The 22,071-nt window shown below is 36.4% G+C and overlaps 1 protein-coding gene across 1 annotated transcript in view; it reads right to left on the bottom strand.

Moving 5' to 3' along the window:
• The window catches only part of EPHA6 (EPH receptor A6), a 924,354-nt gene extending 909,973 nt beyond the window's left edge, over nt 1-14,381 (bottom strand). Inside the window, exon 1 of the mRNA XM_043892992.1 lies at nt 14,012-14,381. Coding sequence (XP_043748927.1) covers nt 14,012-14,381 — 370 coding nt within the window. The remainder of the gene's footprint in view (nt 1-14,011) is intronic.
• Nucleotides 14,382-22,071: the final 7,690 nt, after the last annotated feature.

The raw sequence follows: 22,071 nt of genomic DNA, 5'->3' as shown, positions 1-22,071 counted from the left end.
AATTAATCAATTATTAAAAGTTAAGTTTTTTTAAAAGATCTTCAATTATTTCAACTTACTTTAAATATATCTCTAGGTTGAAGGAAGGATGAGAATCATAAAATTTTGGATTTGAAAATAATATTATTATAATTTAGAAACTAAATTGATAGCTTTCAGTGCTTTTTGACATTCTAAATGTACAAATTTAAATGTCAACAGCTAATCATGGATAATCTGCTATTGATTTTTCTCTGTTTAAAAATACCCAGTTCTGGCAGAAATTTCTATCCCAATATTCCTCTACAGGCACATTTATCAAATATAAAATACAGATCAATCAAACAGTAATTTAATTTCTCAAGATAAACATTAAAGAGTACTAGCAATTCCCAAGTTGTGAAACACCTCTAAAAGCCAACATTTAATGGAGGTAGGGATGAGAAAATCACAATAAAACAAGAACTTCAGATGACAGGAAACTAAAGAAATATTTTTCATCTTTAAATTGCATGTAACATAAATCATACAGGGTTTACTATTTTACCATTATCTGAAGATAAAATAATCAGCAGAGAAAACCATATATAATCCACAAAACCACAAGATTTTGTGTTGTTACAGTTTGTGTGCTGCTTATCTTTAAAAGCAGCCACCATCATTAAATATGCTAGTTCTTAAAGAATATGATAAAACTTTTAATGAAAAAATCAAGTGGGGCCACTTACTTAAAAACTCTACATCCAGTCTAAGACATCAATCCCTCAGATTATTTTTATCTACACACAAGAATAAGTTTTAATCTTCAAGTGCACTGGGATGACCCAGAGGGATGGGATGGGGAGGGAGGTGGGAGGGGGGTTCAGGATGGGGAACACATGTAAATCCATGGCTGATTCATGTCAATGTATGGCAAAAACCACTACAATATTGTAAAGTAATTAGCCTCCAACTAACAAAAATAATTGGGAAGAAAAAAAAATCCTCAAGTGAAAAAAACTAACTCAAAGTAGCTTAGAAACTGAAGTTTCCAGAGGAGTCATTCATTTTAATTCTTATTACTTATATACATTTTACATTAATTTTTATTAAAGTATAGTTGCTTCACAATATTTTGTTTGTTTCTACTGTACAGGGCAGTGAATCTGCTATACATATACATGTATCTCCATTTTTTGGCTTCCCTGCCCATTTAGGTCACCACAGAGCACTCAGTCGAGTTCCCTGAGCTATACAGAGGTCCTCCTTAGTTATCTATTTTATACATACTATCCATAGTGCATGGCTTCCCTGGAGGCTCAGTGGTTAAAAACCCTCCTGACAATACAGGAGACATGGGTTCTTTCCCTGGGTCGGGAAGATCCCCTGGAGAAGGAAATGGCAACCCACTCCCGTATTCTTGCTGGGAAATCCCATTGACAAAGGAGTCTGGCAGACTACAGTCCATGGAGTCACAGAGAAGTCAGACACGACTTAGCAACTAAACAACAACACAATCGGTAGTGTATATATGTCAAACCCAATCTCCCAATTCATCCCACCTGCCCAGCCTTTCCCTCATTGGTGTCCTTACATCTGTCTTCTACACCTGTGTCTTTCACTGTTTGCAAATAAGATCATCTTTATTTTTCTAGATTCATATATGCGTTAATAAACAATATTTGTTCTTCTCTTTCTGATTTCTGATGGTAGTCTCTAGGTCCATTCATATCTGTACAAATGATCCAATTTCATTCCTTTTTATGGCTGAGTAATACTGAGTATAACTGAGTAATATTCAACAATAACAACCACATCTTCTTTATTCATTTCTTTGTTGATGGACACTTAGGTTGTCTCCACCTCCTGGCTATTTTAATGGTGATGCAATTCACTTTGGAACACACATGTCTTTCTGAATTATGGTTTTCTCTCGGCATATGCCCAGGGGTGTGACTGTTGGCTCATATGGTAGTTCTATTTTTAGTTTTTAAGTTACCTCCATACTGTTTTCCATAACGGCTGTACAAATTTACAGTCCCATCAGACTCTCTTATCACTTATATATATTTACAATAATGAACCATAATAAAATGAATGAATAAATGTGATACTCATTTTCATTTCCCATATGAAACTCAATATTTTTTGTTATAATTTTTAAAATTATTTCCCTTTATCTTTGCTAAATTGCTAGTGTTAGGTTGATGCAGTTCTGCACTGTTGAAACTGTTTGATACTGCAATACATTCTTAAGTAAATGTAGTTATGTTATATATCATTTTAATGCACATTTCTTGCTTGATTGTTTTGTTAGTGACATTTCTTGCTGCATATTTTATATTTATATATATATTTTTAATTTTATATTTCACACTAGGGAAATGATGTTAGATAAAAAGCAAATTCAAGTGATTTTCCTTTCCAGTTCAAATGGATCATAAAGCAGCAGTAAGAATTCGCAACATCAACAACATATTTGGTCCAGGAACGCCTAACAAATGTACAGTGCAGTGGTGGTTCAAGAAGTTTTGCAAAGGAGACAGGGGCCTTGAAGAAGAGGAGTGCAGTGGCCGGCCATTGGAAGTTGACAATGATCAACTGAGTGCATCATCAAAGCTGATCTTCTTACGACTACAGAAGAAGTTGCTGAAGAACTCAGCATTGAACATTCTATGGTCCTTTGCCAATGGAAGCAAATTGAAAAGGTGAAAAAGCTTGATAAATGGTGTGCCTTGTGAGCTGATCACAAATCAAAAAAAACGATCACTTTGAAGTGTTGTCTTCTCTTATTCTATGCAACAACATTGAACCATTTCTCTATCAGACTGTGACTTGCATCGAAAAGTGGATTTAGACAACAACCGGCAATGACCAGCTCAGAGGTTGAACCAAGAAAAGCTCCAAAGCACTTCCCAAAGACAAACTTGTACCAAAAAAAGGTCATGGTCACTGTCTGGCAGTCTGCTGCTGATTGATCCACTAGAGCTTTCTGAATCCCAGTAAAACCATTACATCTGAGAAGTATGCTCAGCAAATTGATGAGATGCACCAAAAACTGTAATGCCTGTAACTGGCACTGGGTCAACAGAGTGGGCCCAATTCTTCTCCAGAACAATGCCTGATAGCATGCTGCACAATCAACACTTCAAAAATTCAGCAAACTGGGCTACTAAGTTTGCCTCATCCATCATATTCACCTGACCTTGTGCCAACTGACTACCACTTCAAATATCTCAATAATTTTTTGCAGAGAAAACACTTCCACAACTAGCAGGAGTCAGAAAATACTTTCCAAGAGTTCTTGGAATCCTGAAGAACAGATTTTTACACTACAAGAATAAACTTATTTCTCATTGGCAAAAATGTGTTGACTGTACTGGTTCCTATTTTGATTAATAAGATGTGGTTGAACCTGGTTATAATGATTTAAAATTCATGGTCCAAAACTGCAATTACTTTTTCATCAACCTAGTATTTTACTGTCAACTTTACAAGTTTGCCCTCAATGTAAGGGGACAGATCTTATTTCATTTCTAGTAGTCACACAAAGCCAGGGCCAATACATTGTCATGGTCAGTATGCACACATGCATACTAAACTACTTCAGTCGTGTCCGGCTCTTTGCAAACCTATGGACCATAGCCCACCAAGCTCCTGTCCACGGGATTCTCCAGGCAAGAACACTGGAGAGGGTTTTCACGCCCTCCTCCAGGGGATCTTCTCGACCCAGGGATTGAACCCATGTCTCCTGCGGCTGATACTTTCATATTTTCATCTCTGTAAACAATAGTTCATAGATGTGAACTTGTCTATGGAACAACTAAATCCATATTACTTTGTCAAATATTCACTAACATATAAATGGCCTCATTAATTAAATCTTTTGCTCGCAGAAGTTCAAGGCAAAGTGACCCATCTTTATGTTTCCTGTCCCCAGCACAGTGAAAAAACATAGTAGGCTCAATATATTTCATTTAAAAGTTGGGTGAATATATATTTAATCTGAACTAAATTGAGAATTATAGGAAAATATATACAAATAAATCGTACACATTAAGAACCGAAGTTTGTGTACATAAGTAATAAAAATAAGAATGAACAAACAAAAACCCAAAGATAACTACATCTATATTACAAGGGAAAAGCATTTCAGAACTTTATAAAAAAAACAGCCTAACAATTTCATCTGATTTTAAAGCTTCATAACTTTAGGGGATATTTTTCACTTAGCTTTAGCAAGTATTTAAAACTCTAGAATACTAAACTTTAAAATAAATTCTTACATTTTAATTCTTCTTTACTAGGGTATAAAGCTCTTGAAAAGCCTAAAAAATAGTGCATATGCATATACATGGATTTCTGGTCATAAACTAGTGAGTATTATAAAGGTTCTTACACATGTAATTTTAAGTAAACAAACTACCTGTTATTTTAATAACCAGGATGAACTATAGTTCTCTATAAAATAAAGTTATTTTACTATAGCATTTTAAGACAGTAAGTTATTATAATACAGGTACAATTTTTCCTCTTATGTATATCATAAAAATAACAATAAAGTTGGAACATGTTATTTTCATTTATTTTTAAACCATGCTAAGTAATATGCTATACCAACAATATACACTCCTGAAATTGTTCTTTTTCAGATAAAAATTAGGATCTCTTTCTGAATGCTCCCTCATTAAATAAGGAATATAAAACAGCCAAGGTAACAGTGCACTTTCCTCATTAAATGTTGTACTGTTATAAAACTGTTCTGGCTATTACAGTCTTGGGGTTTTGTTATTGTTGTTGTCCAGGCGTTATAACTTTTAACAAGTGGACTAATGCACAGATTTTATTCACTTTTAGAAATTGACTAAAGTCTTATGATTTTGTACAATGCTATCTATTAGTTTGCTGAGTTCTTTCCTGTCACACATAATGACAACTACTAATTATTTTCACTTGCATTCACAATTTAAATGTTGTCTAAGTATATTTTAAATCTAGAAGGAGAGTGAAAGGAAATTTTCAGGATTTTTTTAAAAGAGTTTTAGCTAACATTGTCTAACATCAGGACTCTTCTGCACTTGCAGAGTTGAAGGGTCTAACCCAGGGTAGAGTCAGATATATGTAACAAGAGAAACTCCTTAACCAATTAGGTTCATTTTAAAAATAGTACCATAATTCAGTTTTTTTCTATCCCTATTTTTCTTTCATTTTGAATGTTTAAAGCTACTTAGCACTGTACTATATAATAAACTTCAGTTGCTGGAGATTTCTATTTTTATCATAACATTTATTGGCCACTACATAGTTTTTCTAATTAAACATTCAATTTTAATTATTTTTACAATATTAATGTGTCAGCAACATATGGAACACATTTGTGCTTTTTAAAGTAAAAATTAAGGTGATACTGAGATATACTTCAACTCATATTTGGAGGCAATCATTTCAATTAATTCTAGATAATTCTTATTTGGAATACACATTAATATAATATTTTTATTTCCTAAATGTAAAATATTTCCTGCTTTACTAACTTGCTTAAAATACATCTAATTATAATCATCATAAGTAGGAAAATTTTCCTATATTGATTTTTTTTAATTATATGTAAGTGCTTTTACTTATTCTAGATATTATACTCTACATACTATTTCAAGAATGTGTTTCCCCAGGGAGCTCAACCTCGTGCTCTGTGACAACTAGAGGGGTGGAATGAGGGATGAAGAGAAGTTAAAGAGGGAGGGGAGATATATATACTTATGATTGATTTATGTTGTATGGCAGAAACCAATACAACATTATAAAGCAATTATCCTCCAATTAAAAATAAATTTTAATAAAAAGTGTTTCTCTTTGCAATGCTCATATACCACAAATATGAGTATTACAGCAATCAACCTAAAATAATACATAATCATTCTGTCATGTTATTAGTAAGTTAACATTAGTAAATAAGCTATGTATATAAATAGCCATATATCCAGATACCAAATATTACAAGAATAAAATAATACATAACTAATTCTAACTCTTGAACATTCAGTTTCTAAAGAGATGTTATAACTTCTATGATCAGAAAGTAAGTATAACAGTACAACTGAAGTTATAAAATGTAATAGGAGGAAGAATGGTGATTTTTCGTTTATATCCAGCCAGTTCAGATCATCAGACAGGCCAATAGCTAGAGGACACAGCAGTATCCTGGGAAAGTAGCTGAGTGTATTTTTCAGGACATGGGCTGAAAATACATGCTCTCATCCCAGTTCTTGCTCCAAAACTCAATTAAGATGTATGTTTGCTGCTATCTGAAACTGGAAAAACTAGCTTCTTCACCATGAATCACAGTTTTTAATGATAAATCTACCTTAAATAAACACACCAGAAAAAGCTAGCCTAATATCATTTAAACAAAACCTGCCTCAATCTGTCAGTTCATGGAAAGTCACTAGAGATTTGAAATATTTATACTGTCTATGCATGGTTGTGTTTATTCAATGCATATTTATGTTTAATTTTCATGCAATTAAATAAGATATATGCCCACCCATAAACTAATATTAGAAGATCCCTATGAAGCAATTTTACAAACAAAAACAAATAGAAGTGTTAGTAGTATTACTTCACACCCTTCCTTCTTTCCCTCATGATATCATTTACTGTAAAATTCATCTTATAAAAATCATCAAGTAATTAAGGATTAATTATCAATTACTCAAGGATATATCACATCAAAAGAGAAGGCTGATTTTCTAAAGAACAGAGACTATATGATAATCACTGTTGTAGAATCTAGCTTAGAATCTGTTGTAGAATTCTATCTTAGAACCTAGCATAATGCCTGACACAGGAAGATACTTTAAGATGTGGATGTTGAGTGACTTATTTTCTTAATTTTGAGATAAACTTTAATGAAATAAGATATTACTTGCAAATAATCAATACATAAATATTAGAGCTGAGCATCAGTACTCTTACACGTTGTCATATGACAAATGTACTTTAAAAGTTTTTCTAATTATAAAAAAAAAACTAATTTTGGATCTAATTTTAAGAAAACAGAAAATTTTCCTACTAGGCTTGGAAAGAGACTGGAAACTCTTCACTGAACTATATTAATATATTCTTAAAGGAAAACTCCTTGAATTCTTACATATAGTAAGTACCCTACCTATCAGTGTGTATGTGTATGCCAAGTCTCTATAGTCACGTCTGACTCTGCCACCCCATGGACTGTAGCCCGTCAGGCTCCTGTGTCCATGGGATTCTCCAGGCAAGAATACTGGAGTGGGTTGCCATTTCCTCCTCCAGGGGATCTTCCTGATCCATGGATCCAAGACCTGTCTGTTAAGTCTCCTGCATTAGCAGGGGCGTTCTTCACCACTAGTGCCACCTGGGAAGCCCAAATAGTAGGCTCTGATAAACACCTTTTTTTTTTTCCATTTATTTTTATTAGTTGGAGGCCAATTACTTTACAATATTGTAGTGGTTTTTGCCATACATTGACATGAATCAGCCATGGATTTACATACCTTTTTAAAGTACAAACATTATCACTCAGTTCTAGAATATTTATCATTGAAAATCAAAACTGTATATATCATAAGAATTCATAATGTTTACTGAAAGGAAATCACTATAAAATAATATTCTCCACAACATTCTAAACACTAAAGTATAAGATTTACTATGTTTGAATATGTACCTTTAAGAATATTTACAAATGTTTACATGAAACATCTCCAGAGTATTGATTTTCCAAATAAATACAAGGCATTTAGGACTATTAAATTAAGATTTTTATGCTTTTATATATTTGACAATTGCTGTCATATATCAGTAGTAGTAGTAGGCAACTCACAGGGATGAACAATAACTGGTCAGGGAAACTTTTTAAGCTACATGCAATTTACTGTTGTTGAGTGAAGAGCCTAATACTTTCTTCCCTCATCTTAAGATCTAATTTTCCTGGGTTTTTACAAGCTTCCTGAATAAGTATTTGTTTCTCTTCATTTTAACAAAATGCAGAAAAGAAGACTAATAGAAAATATGTGAAAACATGCCTATTTTATATCTAGTATCACTTCTATTTTTCTTTTCAGTAACAGTAGTCTGATCATAACAAAGATGAATAAAACTGGTGCATAAGCCAAACTTTGCAATACTGCTCTGTATTTTAATAGATTCTGCTGGATCACCATACTGCTTTGCTAAGATATCTCCACCCACCTGTGCCATTACCCACTCTGACAAAAAGCAACTACATATGTAAAGTTATCATGTCAAAACGCGTTAACAAATTTCATCTGTTGATCCAATGAGTGCACAGTGCTATGCACAATGGTTTGAAATAATAAAACTATACTATTAATATTATGCTTTAAATCATAGTTTGAGCAGAATAAAGTAGAGAATGGACCTCTCACCCCATCCTTCCTATCTGCTGTCAATAATCAACCATTACAAGCAAGATCATTTTTATGGGGAGGAATGAAAAATGTTTTCAGATCCCTTGGAAAAAGTGACAAAATACTGAATATCTACATTTATTTTCCTGTAATTATAAGATGATGCCATAATCCTACTTCCAAATGGTATCTCAAATCCATCTTCTTATCCCCATCTCAGTCTCACCATGCTAGCCAGGCCACCATACCCTTCCTGATGTCCCTAAAAACTGCAATAGACTCCTAACACTATTCTCTTCATGTTCCAATCATCTCTTCCTAGCCATAATACTATAAAAATGAAAAATGGCTGAGATCTCATTAGCTTCCCATTTTACCGAGGAAAATATTAAAACCTAATTCCTTTCCATGGCTTGTTTTCTTCTCTGTGGATCTGGTTTCTCACTCTCTTTCAAACCTCACTCTAGGCTACTCTCCTCCTTGCTCAGTGAGCTCCGGTTCCAAACTGGACTTATTCTTCAAAGGGGACAAGCTCACCTCCCTCAAGGTCACTGAGCAGGTAGCTGCCTTTACCCAGAATGCACTTCACCCTGTTCTGTGCATCCAGCTGTTTCTCATCCTTGAGAATGTCATTTACGTGTCACTTCCCAGATAGGCCTCTCTAACCATCACATATAAAATAGCGGGTCCCTCCTGTTATTTGCTCAGGGCCTTTATTGTTTCCTCCATAGTATATAGTTTCATTTACTTCCATATTTTTTGTCAGTCTCCCTTACTAGAAAATAAATTCCATGAGGGCATTTATGAAGTCTGGCTTACTTACTCTTTTTTCTCTTCATCATATAAATATTACATTCAAAAACAGAATACTCAATAAAAATAAGGCAAAAGTAGAGGTAATATAATATCTGTTTTTTAAAGAACTAATGCCAGTCCTAAAGAAACTGCAAGTTGATCACAACACTACAGACACAGTATATCAATTTATGTTTCACAATTTAAATGTATATATATATACACACATATATATACAATTTTTATTTAAAAGTTAACACTGTGTATGTATAAACAATTTAATCCTTCTGTATAAGTTTAGTTTGATTACATGATTAACAAAGTACACTGAACAAAGTTAATCCATGTTTATTACTTAACTACATGTACTGATCTCCACTATATTTATAGTCCCAAGAAATGGTGAGTCAAGAACACAAGAAACTTCTATAACTTTAGGGATTTGGTTGACTGATGGAAAGTGTGAGATAACATCTATTCTCTCACCATTTAGGACAAAAGAAATATATAGTCAGAAGTACTCCTGTGTGTGAAAGAAGAGAGAGTGATTGAGATATGGTGTCTGTCATAGGGGAAAATAATTAGTAGAAGAAAATACAATAAATCACTGATGCCTTTTGCCACTTGTTTATACTAGCAATGATTACTGAAGAAGAAATTTTCAACTCTTGGATTTTTATTAATGTTTAATTTTGTAACATAAGAATAATACAAATTCTAAATAGAAAAGTTTGAAAGTATTTTGAAAATGTAAAAAGACGTTATTTAATCATTAATTTAAAAACATATATATATATATTTGCCCCTTGAGAAAATCTATATTAAAATTGCTTTATTCATGTTATTTCTAGTCTGAAGACAAGACCCTTAAAGAATGTTGTGTAATTTTTGTGTAAAAAAAAATTTTAGATATAGTCTTATCCCAAATTCAGAACAAAAAGATTGAGATGACTAGTGCATATCAATGACATTCTATATTCTATTTTAAATACTAATCATAATGGCTAATTCCACAATGGCTCACTTCAGTTTGTTAATGTATAAAAAATACATTCTAGGTTGTTTTCATACTTATGGAAAACAAGAAAAGCATGTGATTTCAAGAACTCTTGCACTTTTACAATCATAGTTTATCCATCAAATTTTATATAAGGAAAGGCCTTTTAGAAATATTCTTTATAAATCACTCAGTTTTCCTTATTGAACCCAATTTTCAATATTTTCAGTAAAGTTCACTCTTCAACTTTCTTAAAATATTTCAATTCCCCCCTTTCTGTAAATATAAGAACAACATTCGGTCTTACAGTTTGTGAACAATACTTATGTCAGTTCAACTAATTTAGGGCTATGAATTTAAATAAGCAGGTATTTTTCAGATCAGCTATGTTCACCTGTATTTACATACGACTTAGTGGATTTTAGACTTATTTCATTCAAATTAATAAATTTAATGAAACTAATGGCTCCAACTATTGTTTTCCTTGTATATTTCATTTTTCACTGAAATCCCTGAGTGGAGGAGAAAGATCAATTCACACAATCTTGGTAGTAAAATGAACTCACCAGACTCTCATATTCAAACCATATTTTGATTTAATGAATTATTCGAGTATTGATTATTTTTGGAAACATGAGTCACACCCTGAGAGATGCATCAACTCTTTTTAGACTAAAGCAGAGTAATCTGTGAATTAACGGGTCCCTGGTGGCTACCAAGCACTGAGATTGATATACATGGTTACTGACATAAGAAACAAGATTGTATTTTATATTCTCCTAACTATCCTTTTAGCACAAAAATAAAAGTTTTCAATTCTTGAGAGAGTAAAAACTGTTACTTTTAAAGTTGCCAACACGAAATAAATACTGTGGTTTTAAACAGAGGGAAAATTAATGGAATAAGAGAAATTTGAGTACAAATCATGTTTTCATTTACTTAATCAGATGAAGTGATCTAGGAAGCAGCTTTACTTTTTGATCAATTCAAGGAGGTTTCAGTAATAGGAAGAGAGTCAAACTGATTTATTTTGTCTTTATGGCGCAGAGATTCACAGCCAGTTGAGAAACAAGAGGAGATGCTTCCTATTTTCAAGTTACTCTTAGCACATTGTAAAAAATGAAATGGTTCATTTTTTTGATCCTTTTATTCTATCTATGTATGCAAAACGAGGAATGAGGATGGGAATGATGCCTTCATTCAACCATGAAATATTTTATATAATTTGGTAAAAATAAATCACATTAAAGTTTACTTTGTGATTACTCTTAATGAGAAGACAAATTATATTGAAATGAAAATTTACCCTCTGCAACAAATTTTAAAAATAAAACAAGAATTCCACTAGCTCTTAGGACAAAAAGTTACTAGAAAAATGAATACATATGCTTAAAATTAAATATTAAGCCTATTATCAATGCTTATTATGTACAAAGATAAGATTTGTATTTTGCATTAATATTTCTATATTGTACATGTACTTCAGTAATTCTACAATACCTCATATTTTCAGTGTTTACAAATTGGCAAGATATGTTGATTCACGTCATCTATTTTTGAAACTACAAATAAGAAAATATCCTTTTGTTCATAAAACATTTTGAAGTTCCACATTTATCAACTATTAGCATGATTATTTCAGCATTCAAAAATTATCTCAAGATATTATAAGGCATAATTTCGAACCACTGTAACTTTAAGCAGTAAAAAGCATTTTAAAAGCAATTATTTGTATCTGATGAAAAAAATCTGAGCATGTTTTCTCCATAATATTATGCTGAAAAACTCTAAATTTTACCCAACTTACCCTTTAGGTATAATATTATTCAAGTGTAACACATAGCTTGTGTTTTTAGACTATTAGTACAAATGCAAATTAAGAGTTTTTGGAGACCATCTTTAATGATCTTATTTGTTAGGTAAGTTGAGTAATATTCACTAAGTTAAGCTAATTTACAAAACACACATAAATTAGATATAATTGGTAAATCTTTTAGGTAAAACGTCTTGTAAAAGTATGAGAAAGCTATTAAAACAGATAAATAAAAATTACTGCAAGAGTTGACAAACAACTTCCCTATCCCTTAAACTTAATATGAATATCTGAAAGGTCATACTTTAATACTTGAGACACTTTGGTAGAATGGCTCTTTACTCATTTGAAGAGTCTAACATGTGTTTTATTTTTGGTAGTATCCTCAGGGCCTAGGATGGTTACTGGAACTTTGAAAATATAAATGTTGATTTAGGGACATGATTGAAAGGATATAACTGTTAAAATATTCCTAACAAACTTGACTTTAAGTGTACACATCTTTAGAAGCCCTAGACACACTTAGTATAACATAAATGTCTGATTTTCCAATTACTAAAAATCGTTTTTCTTTTCAATAAAAAGGTCAAGTAATTACACGTTATTTTAAACAATGTTCAATTTTCAGAGGTAAATTAACTACCCCTTTGATATTTAATGCCAATAGTCCTTGAAACCAAATAAGGGATGTGTGTGAAGGTATACACCTCCATAGGAGAGCGTGGCACTATAGGTGATACTTATAGAATACATTTTCAAAGGCAAGATGGTTGTGTAGGGTTTTCAAGCTGACATATGCATTTGTGATTGCAATCTGGAGGTCAAAAAAAAGGCAAAGAATTAGAAAAGCATGTCAAAAGTATCAGTTACATAAATAAGAACTGAATATTCATTCTAAATGATTCTATTTCTAACAAACTGGTTGTATATGTTTATGACAAAAAAGAAGGCTGTTTTGTTCTAATTTCCTTCACTCTTAACCTTCTCACCCTCGCAAAGGAAGCACACATTTTCATGCCATCTGACCTCTATTTATATACCTGCAAATTATTTCGAGACCTTGTATGCTGAATGGTAACTCTAATTGAAGTTTTGTATTTGAGGTGTTTTAAAAGTGTGACGTAACAGGTGACACCGGCGGTCATCACAGCGCCAGGGAGAGCATCCAGCCAGGTACACGCTGGAAAACTTTTATGGCTGTTCCTCTCCCAGTCTAGGAGGATTGAGACTATGGAGGTAATTTCTTTTATATAGATCTTTAAATATTCACAGCAGAAATCCAATGAGTATGTCTCATAAAGATTGTTGGCTAGAAAGCGGAAAAAAAAAAGTTCAAAAATTCTCAGTGCTTTCCATTCGGTAAACCTCACTTTCACTTTTCATAGGCTATTCATCTTCACTTTACCACTTTACCTGACTTTAGGCATAGAATATTCACGACTTCTTAATTCACACCTAATACCCGCAACCCCCCCTTCCCCCGCCCCGGCCCCTTCCGGCGTCTGGGCTGGAAATAATCCGGAATAATTTCTAAATTCGGTCGGGATGGGGTAAAGGGCTTGCAGCTGGGCGAGGGTTTGGTTTATAGAAGGCTCAAGGCTGGTTATTTGGCCAGGGGCTACAGCGAGAACGATCTGCTTTCTTGCAGGCGTGCGGGAGAACCTCCACAGCACCGCGCCGTGAGCGACCGCAAAGAGCCAGAAGTCTCCATTAAAGCCTCCACCACAGAGCCTGACCTCCCGTGGAGACCGCGCGGCGGGGAGCGGTCCCGCGGCTGCCAGTGGTGGGACCCAACTGCTGCTGATGCTCACGCATCCGTTTCAAGACATTTTGGAAGCAGAACAGACCGCTCCTCGTGAGGTCGCCGGCCCCGGGCGCTGTGGACAGGCGCTCTGGTGAGGAGACATCCTCGACCCCCTCGTGTGGAAAGCCGGGAGAAGCCCACCCCGAGACGAAGTTACCTGCCAAGAGGCGACCAACGCACCGGTCCTCAGAGCACCCGCCTCCTCCCGCCCCATCTTGCTTCTCCACCGGCCTCTTTACCTTGGTTGTTGGAGACGTGACTGCAGTCGCCTGGCCAAGCTGTCAGCAGAGGCAAGAAGAAACCAAATTGCAAAAGAAATTCCCGGACTTCGCTGCCCCCCATGGTTCTCCCCGGCTCTCTTCTCCTCCCCCTTAAAGTGAAGTGGCTCAGCCAGGTGTTCAGCGGCGGGTCCGAGTCCACGTCTTCTTCCTCCTCCTCTTCCTCCTCCACCCGGCCCACAGGGGGTGTCCCGGGGCGACCCCCGCGCGAGGCCCCGGGGGCAGGGCACGAAGGTCCAGGCTGCCCAGGTGCAGGCGCAGCTGCTCCGGAGGAGGACGCTGCCGGCGGCGCCAGGGAGCTCCTGGCGGCTGTAGGCGAGCGGAATTGCATCCACCGCCGTGTCCCGCTCGCGCGAGGACTATTCACTTGGGCCTGGGAGAGCGCGCGCGCAGGAGCGAGCTCGGGCTGTGGTTTGGGGGAGGGGAGCGCAGGGGCGGGGGAGGGCGCCTCACGGCGGCAACGGGGGAGGGACGGCCAGGTGCGGCGGCGGCTCGGGCAGCTCTGCCGGTCTGCGCGCCCCTCCGAACTCAGAGCGGGCACTTGCGGAGCCAAAAGCAGGGCGGGCGCTGCAGCTCTGAGCGGGCGGGGGCCGCAGGAACTTTCCTCCGGCCAGTGCGGCGAGAGCCGAGCGCCTAAGGAGGCTCCGCGGGGCCGCAAGCGGTCCGAGCGAGCTACCGAGCTGCGCCCTCAAGCCCCTCGCCTAGGTGGCGACGGCCGCGGCCCGCCGAGCGGACCCCTCCAGCTCGGCCGCGTCTGCGCCGCGCTTCGGCCTCGGCAGCCTTTTCCCTGGCCTGTCTGAGGCCGCACTTAGTCTCCTAAGCACTTTCCTTCCCATTTCGCGGCAGCAGCGTCCAGCGTTTTAGGGCTACTCTGCACCCGCAGGGCTACCGCCGACTTCACATTTCCGCCGCCGGTGGGGGCGAGTGCTGTGGCCGAGCGCTCCGCGTCCGGCTTGAGCTTGGCGGCGGCGGCGGCGGCGGACCAGCCTGACCGCTCCTCAGCCTGGGTCGCCCAAACTTGCCCGATAGGGCAAGAGCCTCGGCTTGGCGGCCGCCTCCGCAGCTAGTCCTAGGAGAGCGAAGGCAGGCAGCGAGCTGCAGAGAGTCACCTCAGGCTGGAGGCGGGCGGGGGCCTGGCACGGGGTCTCACTGAGGTCTCGTCGTCACCGTGCGGCGGCGACTTCACAGCGGAGGTCAAGAGCATGGTCGCAGCCGCAGGCGCCGGGGTTTCGGGGGGCCCGGGACGCCAGCAGCGTGACGGCGTCGGACCGCGCACTCGGAGAAACCCCCGGGCTGAGCCGTGCGTGGCCGCCTCCACAGCCGCGCCGACTGCCTGCGAGCGGACCGCTATCCCCGCGGAAGCCGCCCCCTCGCGGCTCCCGCTCCCTCCCAGCGCTCCACGGCGCCGGCTGCCGGGTGGGACCGCTCGGCCCTCGCCCCCCGCGTGGGGAGTTCGGGAAGGGGGCAACACCGGTGCTAACAAGGAGGGTCTCGGGGCGCCTCGTCCTGACGCCCTCGCCGCCGAGGCGGACGTGGAGGGTAGGGCCCGAGCCGCCAGCGCCGCCCAGCTCCGCCGAGCCCGGCGCTGGCCCGCCTGGCTGCCGCCGCTCGGCTGCTGCGAGCCCGGCGCTAGAGGGGGTTAGTCGACAACAAAAAATGCCTCCGCGGCTCGCAGGTGGAAGAGGCTGGCCACGCTAGGACCCTCAGGAAGGAGGAGGAATGCGCCCCGGCTACACTTAACACGTTTAGGAAGGGCGCGCCAAGGAATCTGTGCCACTAGTGTGGGGGTTCCGTAATAGTTTATTCGCTGTTGTTATTATAATCATCATTTTAATTGAACGGACTTAGGGTTTTACAGTCGAGTGAGGTCGAAGATCCCACCTCTAAATTCATGAGAATGTTTTTTAAAATATTTATGACAGGGAAGAAAAGTAAACCCAGAAAAAAATAAAAAACGATATTATGAAGGGTATCTTTCTTCTCTAGGGCAGAGGGAGGGAAATGGTGCAGTGGCGGGATTTGAGAAAGTAGTAAATGGAAGAGCAAAGGATCTGCGTTCGACGCTTAGAAAATTCTGGAGGAGAAAACAGCCTTCCATGCGACGTGTTTCAGCACTGCTCTGTTTGTGTTACACACTGTTGAAGTGGTTCCAGTTACTGCGTTATAGTCAGTGGGAGGCAAAGAGAAAGACAGCAAAAAGATGCCCCACGTCTAAGTCGGCTGCAAAGGAGAGAAATATGAAAGGCACATGATTTTGAGGTTGTGAGGAAGGTTTCCGATTGGTGACTGTACTTCCACTTTCGGAATTCAAACACTGCCTCTCTTTAAAGGTGTCCATGCTAAGTTAAATGTATGCAGAAAACTTCTGAAAAGATAACCGAGTGTGGAGTTTATGTATTAGTACTCAAAGGAATAAAGTCTGATTTTGCTACTGATGCTAACACTCTTACTGATAGACTGTCAGTATCATTTGCAATATGCATTTGCAAATTCAGTTTACAATTTATAAACTGTAAAATTAAAAGATTACATTATAATATAAATCATTATGCTTAAATGTTCATAAAAGTGTTAGATGATTCAATAATTTATGTTTTGATTTAAAGTAATCTTTATATTTACTATCGAAGAATATAACTTCATGACCTTTTTATAATTAAATTTGAATTCCTTATGTTTAAATCTTTAAAATCATTTACAGTAAATAGTTTTACAGATGTCATTAAAAACTCACTAAGAGAATAATTTTATCCAAAAACACTCCTTTTAAAATGACTGTGTGCTCAGTTGCCTTAGTGGTTTCAGACTCTTTGAGACTTTATGGCCTGTAGCCCACCAGTCTCCTCTGTCCATGGGATTCTTCATGCAAGAATACTGGAGTGGGTTGCCATTTCCTCCTCCAGGGGATCTTATCTACCCAGGGATCTGAACCTGCTCTGCCAGCGTTGCAGGCAGATTATTTACCTACGGAGCCACCTGGGAACCCTTTCATTTTTACTTTCTCTTTTCCCTCTCCCCTTCCTTCCTTCCATTCATTAGAGCCACTTCCTTCTAGCCTAATTTGAAAAGAATGTTATTGGTGTTCTGTTTACAATATATCTCTAAAATGTAATATTCAAGTGAAATATCAAAATTTAAGTTAAAACTTTGATATTAAGATATTTTTACTCTGGATTTTGGGTGGAGACAACTTTTTAATAATATTCTATTTTTCTAGTTTTCTGATGAACTGAAGGGTATAATATGATTTAATAACTTTGAAATGCAAATTATGTTAATTTCTAAACTTGCAGTTTTTAAATTAACTAGACTTGCAAGATTTTCAAAATAGAATACCACTAAAAAGAAGTTGTCTCCCCCCGAAACCCTAGAGCAAAAGTATCTTAATATCAAAGTTTTAACTTAAATTTTGATATTTCACTTGAATATTACATTTTAGAGACTATATTGTAAACAGAACACCAATAACATTCTTTTCAAATTAGGCTAAAAGGAAGTGGCTCTAATGAATGGAAGGAAAGAGGAAGGGTAGAGGGAAAAGAGAAAGTAAAAAAAGAAAAGCTGATTCATTTCTAGGATTCACACTTATTTCCAAATCAAGACACAATATTTCCAATTAGGGTACAATTTCCAAATTTTAGTACAACATCATGGTACAAATACTGTTATTTACTTCAGAGTAATCACCGACTCAATGAACATGAGTTTGAGTAAACTCCAAGAGTTGGTGATGGACAGGGAGGCCTGGCATTTTACAGTTCATGGGGTTGCAAAGAGTCCGACAAGACTGAGCAACTGAACTGAACAATAAGAGCTGATAAACTTGGGTTTCTATCTTCATCCCTACCTAAAAATTCACCCACAATTCACATTGTTTGTTTAAATAAATCATAGTTAAGCATGACATAATATATTGCTTACATGACCAGATAATTGAAAATCATATTCTGATTTTGGTCTTTAAGAAAGCAAATGATTTTAATTTTTTTCTAAATATTAAAATACATTTCATGTGTTTAGGCACTGCTTATTGCATATCTAAAATATAATGGTATCTTAAAAATTCACCTCAAAGAAGAATTGAAATATAATTTTCTTGACCTTTGACTAGAGTAAGATTCCATGGGCTTGATGTAATTATCAATTCCAAGGTCTTCCCTGATGGCTCAGATGGTAAAGAATTTGTCTGCAATGCAGGAGACCCAGGTTCAATCCTTGGGTTGGGAAGATCCCCTGGAGAAGGAAATGGCAACCCACTCCAGTATTCTTGCCTGGAGAAGTCCATGGACAGAAGAGCCTGTTGGGCTAGAGTCCATAGGATCAATTTCGAAACATGATTGTAAAAAGAATTATCTTGACCATTTGTGTTATACACTATATATACATATATATATATATATGTATATATAGGTTTTCCCAGTGGCTCAGTGGTAAAAAAAAATCCACCTACTAATGCTGGAAACACAGGAGATGAGGGTTCGATCTCTGGTTTGGGAAGATCCCCTGGAGGAGGGTATGACAACCCACTCCAGTATCCTTGCCAGGACAATTCCATGGACAGAAGAGCCTGTTGGGCTAGAGTCCATAGGATCGCAAAGAGTCAGACATGACTGAAGTGACAGCACACACAGGTGGCATTAGTGGTGAAGAACCCAGCTGCTGATGCAGGAGACATATAAGAGACATGGGTTTTATCACTGGGTTGGCGGATTCCTTGGAGAAGGGCATGGCAGTCCACTCCAGTATTCTTGCCTGGGGAATCTCATGGAGAGAGGACCCTGCAGGGCTGCAGTCCATAGAGTTGCAAAGAATCAAACACGACTGAAGAGCCTTAGAATACACACGCATGCACACATATGTGCACACAATGTGTACATGTGTATTCATTCTAAAATATTTGTTGAGCTCTTTTAAATGTTCAGTTCTCTTCATTCAGAAGTTAATGATGATGTGAGCAAAATAATTTATTCTTTAAAAGTAACTTTTTATTTATAATATAACCATGGTTATCTTATGGGAGTTAGAAGCAATTGCACTTACCAAAATGTACTTCCTTTTTGATTTTTTAGCAGTGTTGATATATTTGCTGACATTTGAGTTTCTAAGTTATAAGCCACTCAATGAACCAGGTGCAATATTCATGTAGATTTATTTGCACTTGTCTGTTTGAATCATACTTACATTCAGAAAAGCATTGATGTCTCATTTTTCAGTACTATATTGTTCAGAATTCTTCTGTATGCTCTCAGACCACTTTTTTCATGATATAAGAGGTCTAGATTCAGGTATGAATGATTAACTTTTTATTAAATAAGGAATATATGACACTAAAACTAGTCTAAGCTTTCATTTGTAGTAGAAATAATTGTATTCACAAATACTACTTGCTTTTTAAATGATGAGACTTAAACTGAAATTAATTTATTTGGAAAAAAGAAGAAGGATTCTAATGTTTGATATTAAGCATGTTTCAAGGCTTGAGATAGTCTTAACTGTTTTATTTTGGTAAAACAGTAAATTAATCCATTTATGTCTATAATTTGCATTCTCTAAGTTCAAGATAGAAGCAACAGGAATATAAAGAATATTGATCCATGAGTATGTCAACACATCAGGTCTAAACTTTTATTTAATTTAGTACTTTGAATGAGTACCATTATCTAAGTCATTATTTTTGTTAATATAAAATTCAGAAATGTTCTATAAATGGTATTGTTTTCATCAGCTTTAAAATATAAATTAAATGATTGAATTTTATGTTTGACCATGCATATAACTAAAATAAAAAAAAAAAATCCACAAGGTCAAATACGTATAGTTAATTTGAAGCTTTTTCCTTTAAGAAACTGTGTAATCAGGGAAAAACACATACACTACTTATTTTGGAAATTTTTCTTTGATGTTAGAAAGTAGTTAATATTTTTCTGGAAGATATTCAAAACAGTTCCAGGTGCTTTACTGTTAGCATATCAAATCTTAAAAATTTCACAGAAAAGAAAAGCAACTTATTCATATTAATAACCATTTTCAGTTAAAACATTTTATTTTTATATGAGTAATACAAAATATTGTTTTAGTACAGTCAAATTGGAGATAGATTAAAAGTGTCAGATAAAGAGTTGTGATTCCCTAATGATCTTTAAGTTGGGTTTTGTAGGTAAGTTTCTTTTTATAGAAATGTTTCCTATAATATTTCAGTTTATTTTGAAATTAGGTAGCAGGCTTGCATTTTTGAAGTTCTCTTGTTTTTTTTGGATGGGGGTGTATATTAAACTTGATTAAAAAATAAAAGAGCAAGTCTTGGGTGACATAGCATTATACTTCCAAGTGAGTTTTAACAACCCAATATTAATAAAAACTTAATATGCCTAACAGTTACTTTTTAGTTCAAGTTCTAAATCACTTTAGTCATAGAGTGTTTCTTTACTATGGCTGTTAACATGTACACATGGAATATAAACATTTCTCAATATACCCTTATATTTTTCTGATGATTAAAAATTCTATATAATTCACTTATACCCATCATTTGACAATTAGCATATGGTTCTTCATATCCTTGCCTAACTTTGATACAGATTCCAAATTCCCTAAGGACCTCAAAAAAATATAAAGAGAAGAAAATGTTTCTTTCACATCTCTACAAAATATATGTGATAAATAATTTGTATTTAAATACTAATAATATTTATCTTTTTCATCAAATTTGCCATCTTTATTAACTTTCTTCATAAAAGATAATATATGTTTCAACTGTAAAAAGGTATATACTTGAACTTTTCCTGTTTTTTAAAAATTATTAAGCACTCAAGTCATTTTTAACTTTATAGAGTGTAATATATGAGTAATAATTATTACACATATGTGGTGCCTATTGTGAGTTGTTGGGAAAATCATCTTTTCTCCTTGGGGAACTAAATCCTACTACAGAGTCCATTTGAGACATCTCTAGTATTTCAGAATTAAATTCCATCATGGTTCATTGTACTAGAAGTATACTGAGGCTGATAGTGTTTAGAATTCAATTGTATTATATTTTATATTTATATTTTTATAGATTAAAAAATATTTTAAATTAGTGGGGGGGGAAGCAAACATAACACTAGCCTGGCTTAGATTAGCTTTAATACGTACTCAAAGACTTTTGTTGATTTGCTTGCTCCTCACTTATTTTGTAGCATAATTTGAAATATATAAGAAAAGGGAAGAATATTCATGCTTGTCTTTGATTATTTTCATCTAATGAAAAAATTAGTAAAGTTATTTTCTTATGGAAAGTATGTACAATTGTAAAATAAACATTAAGCTTATATGTTATTTATCTAAAGCAAAACTCTATGTTAATACTGCCTTACAGAATTTGCAAAACTAAAAATGTTGTATGGTTCAATACAAATGCCACTAACCACATTCAACATGTAGCTTTTGAGTGTTTGTGATTAGTGTGACTGAAAACTGAATTTTTTGTTATTTATTAAATTTAAAATTAAGTAGCCATGTGTGGCATTAGTTAATACATATGTACGTGTGTGTGTGTGTATTCTAGTTTTATTTTCAATACTTCCACTTCATGTTGATAATGGGAGAAAATAAGAAAGGAATTTGAAAACCATGTGGACACACAGTACAACTTTCTACAAGAGGAGCTCACTTTTACTAAAGAGATTCTGTTACAGTCTTGTTTATCATCAATAAAAATGAAGCTCACCTTGAACAATAACTTTGATACTGCATGTGTTGACAGTCTTCAAAGCTAGCCTATGATGTAATGCATTGAGTTAGTCAGAAGGCATTAAAAGTAATCACTCTGATAAAAACTTTATTTTTTTAACTTAATTAAAAATTATTTCAAAAAAAATTTCAATTCTGAGTAGACTTACTTGCCTAACATACCTAATCATGGATACTAAAACTTTTTAGATGATTCAGGATCTGCCATCACCCTGCTATGATCCCTATGTCTGTTACACCTCCCGAGGTTCCACAAGAATCACAGTGGCCTGAAAGACTCAATAGCATCA

Source organism: Cervus elaphus, chromosome 31, assembly GCF_910594005.1.
Source record: "Cervus elaphus chromosome 31, mCerEla1.1, whole genome shotgun sequence".
NCBI classification, from domain to species: Eukaryota; Metazoa; Chordata; class Mammalia; order Artiodactyla; family Cervidae; genus Cervus; species Cervus elaphus.
Note: the sequence above shows the minus strand (reverse complement) of the source record. Positions and strands in the feature narration are given on the sequence as shown.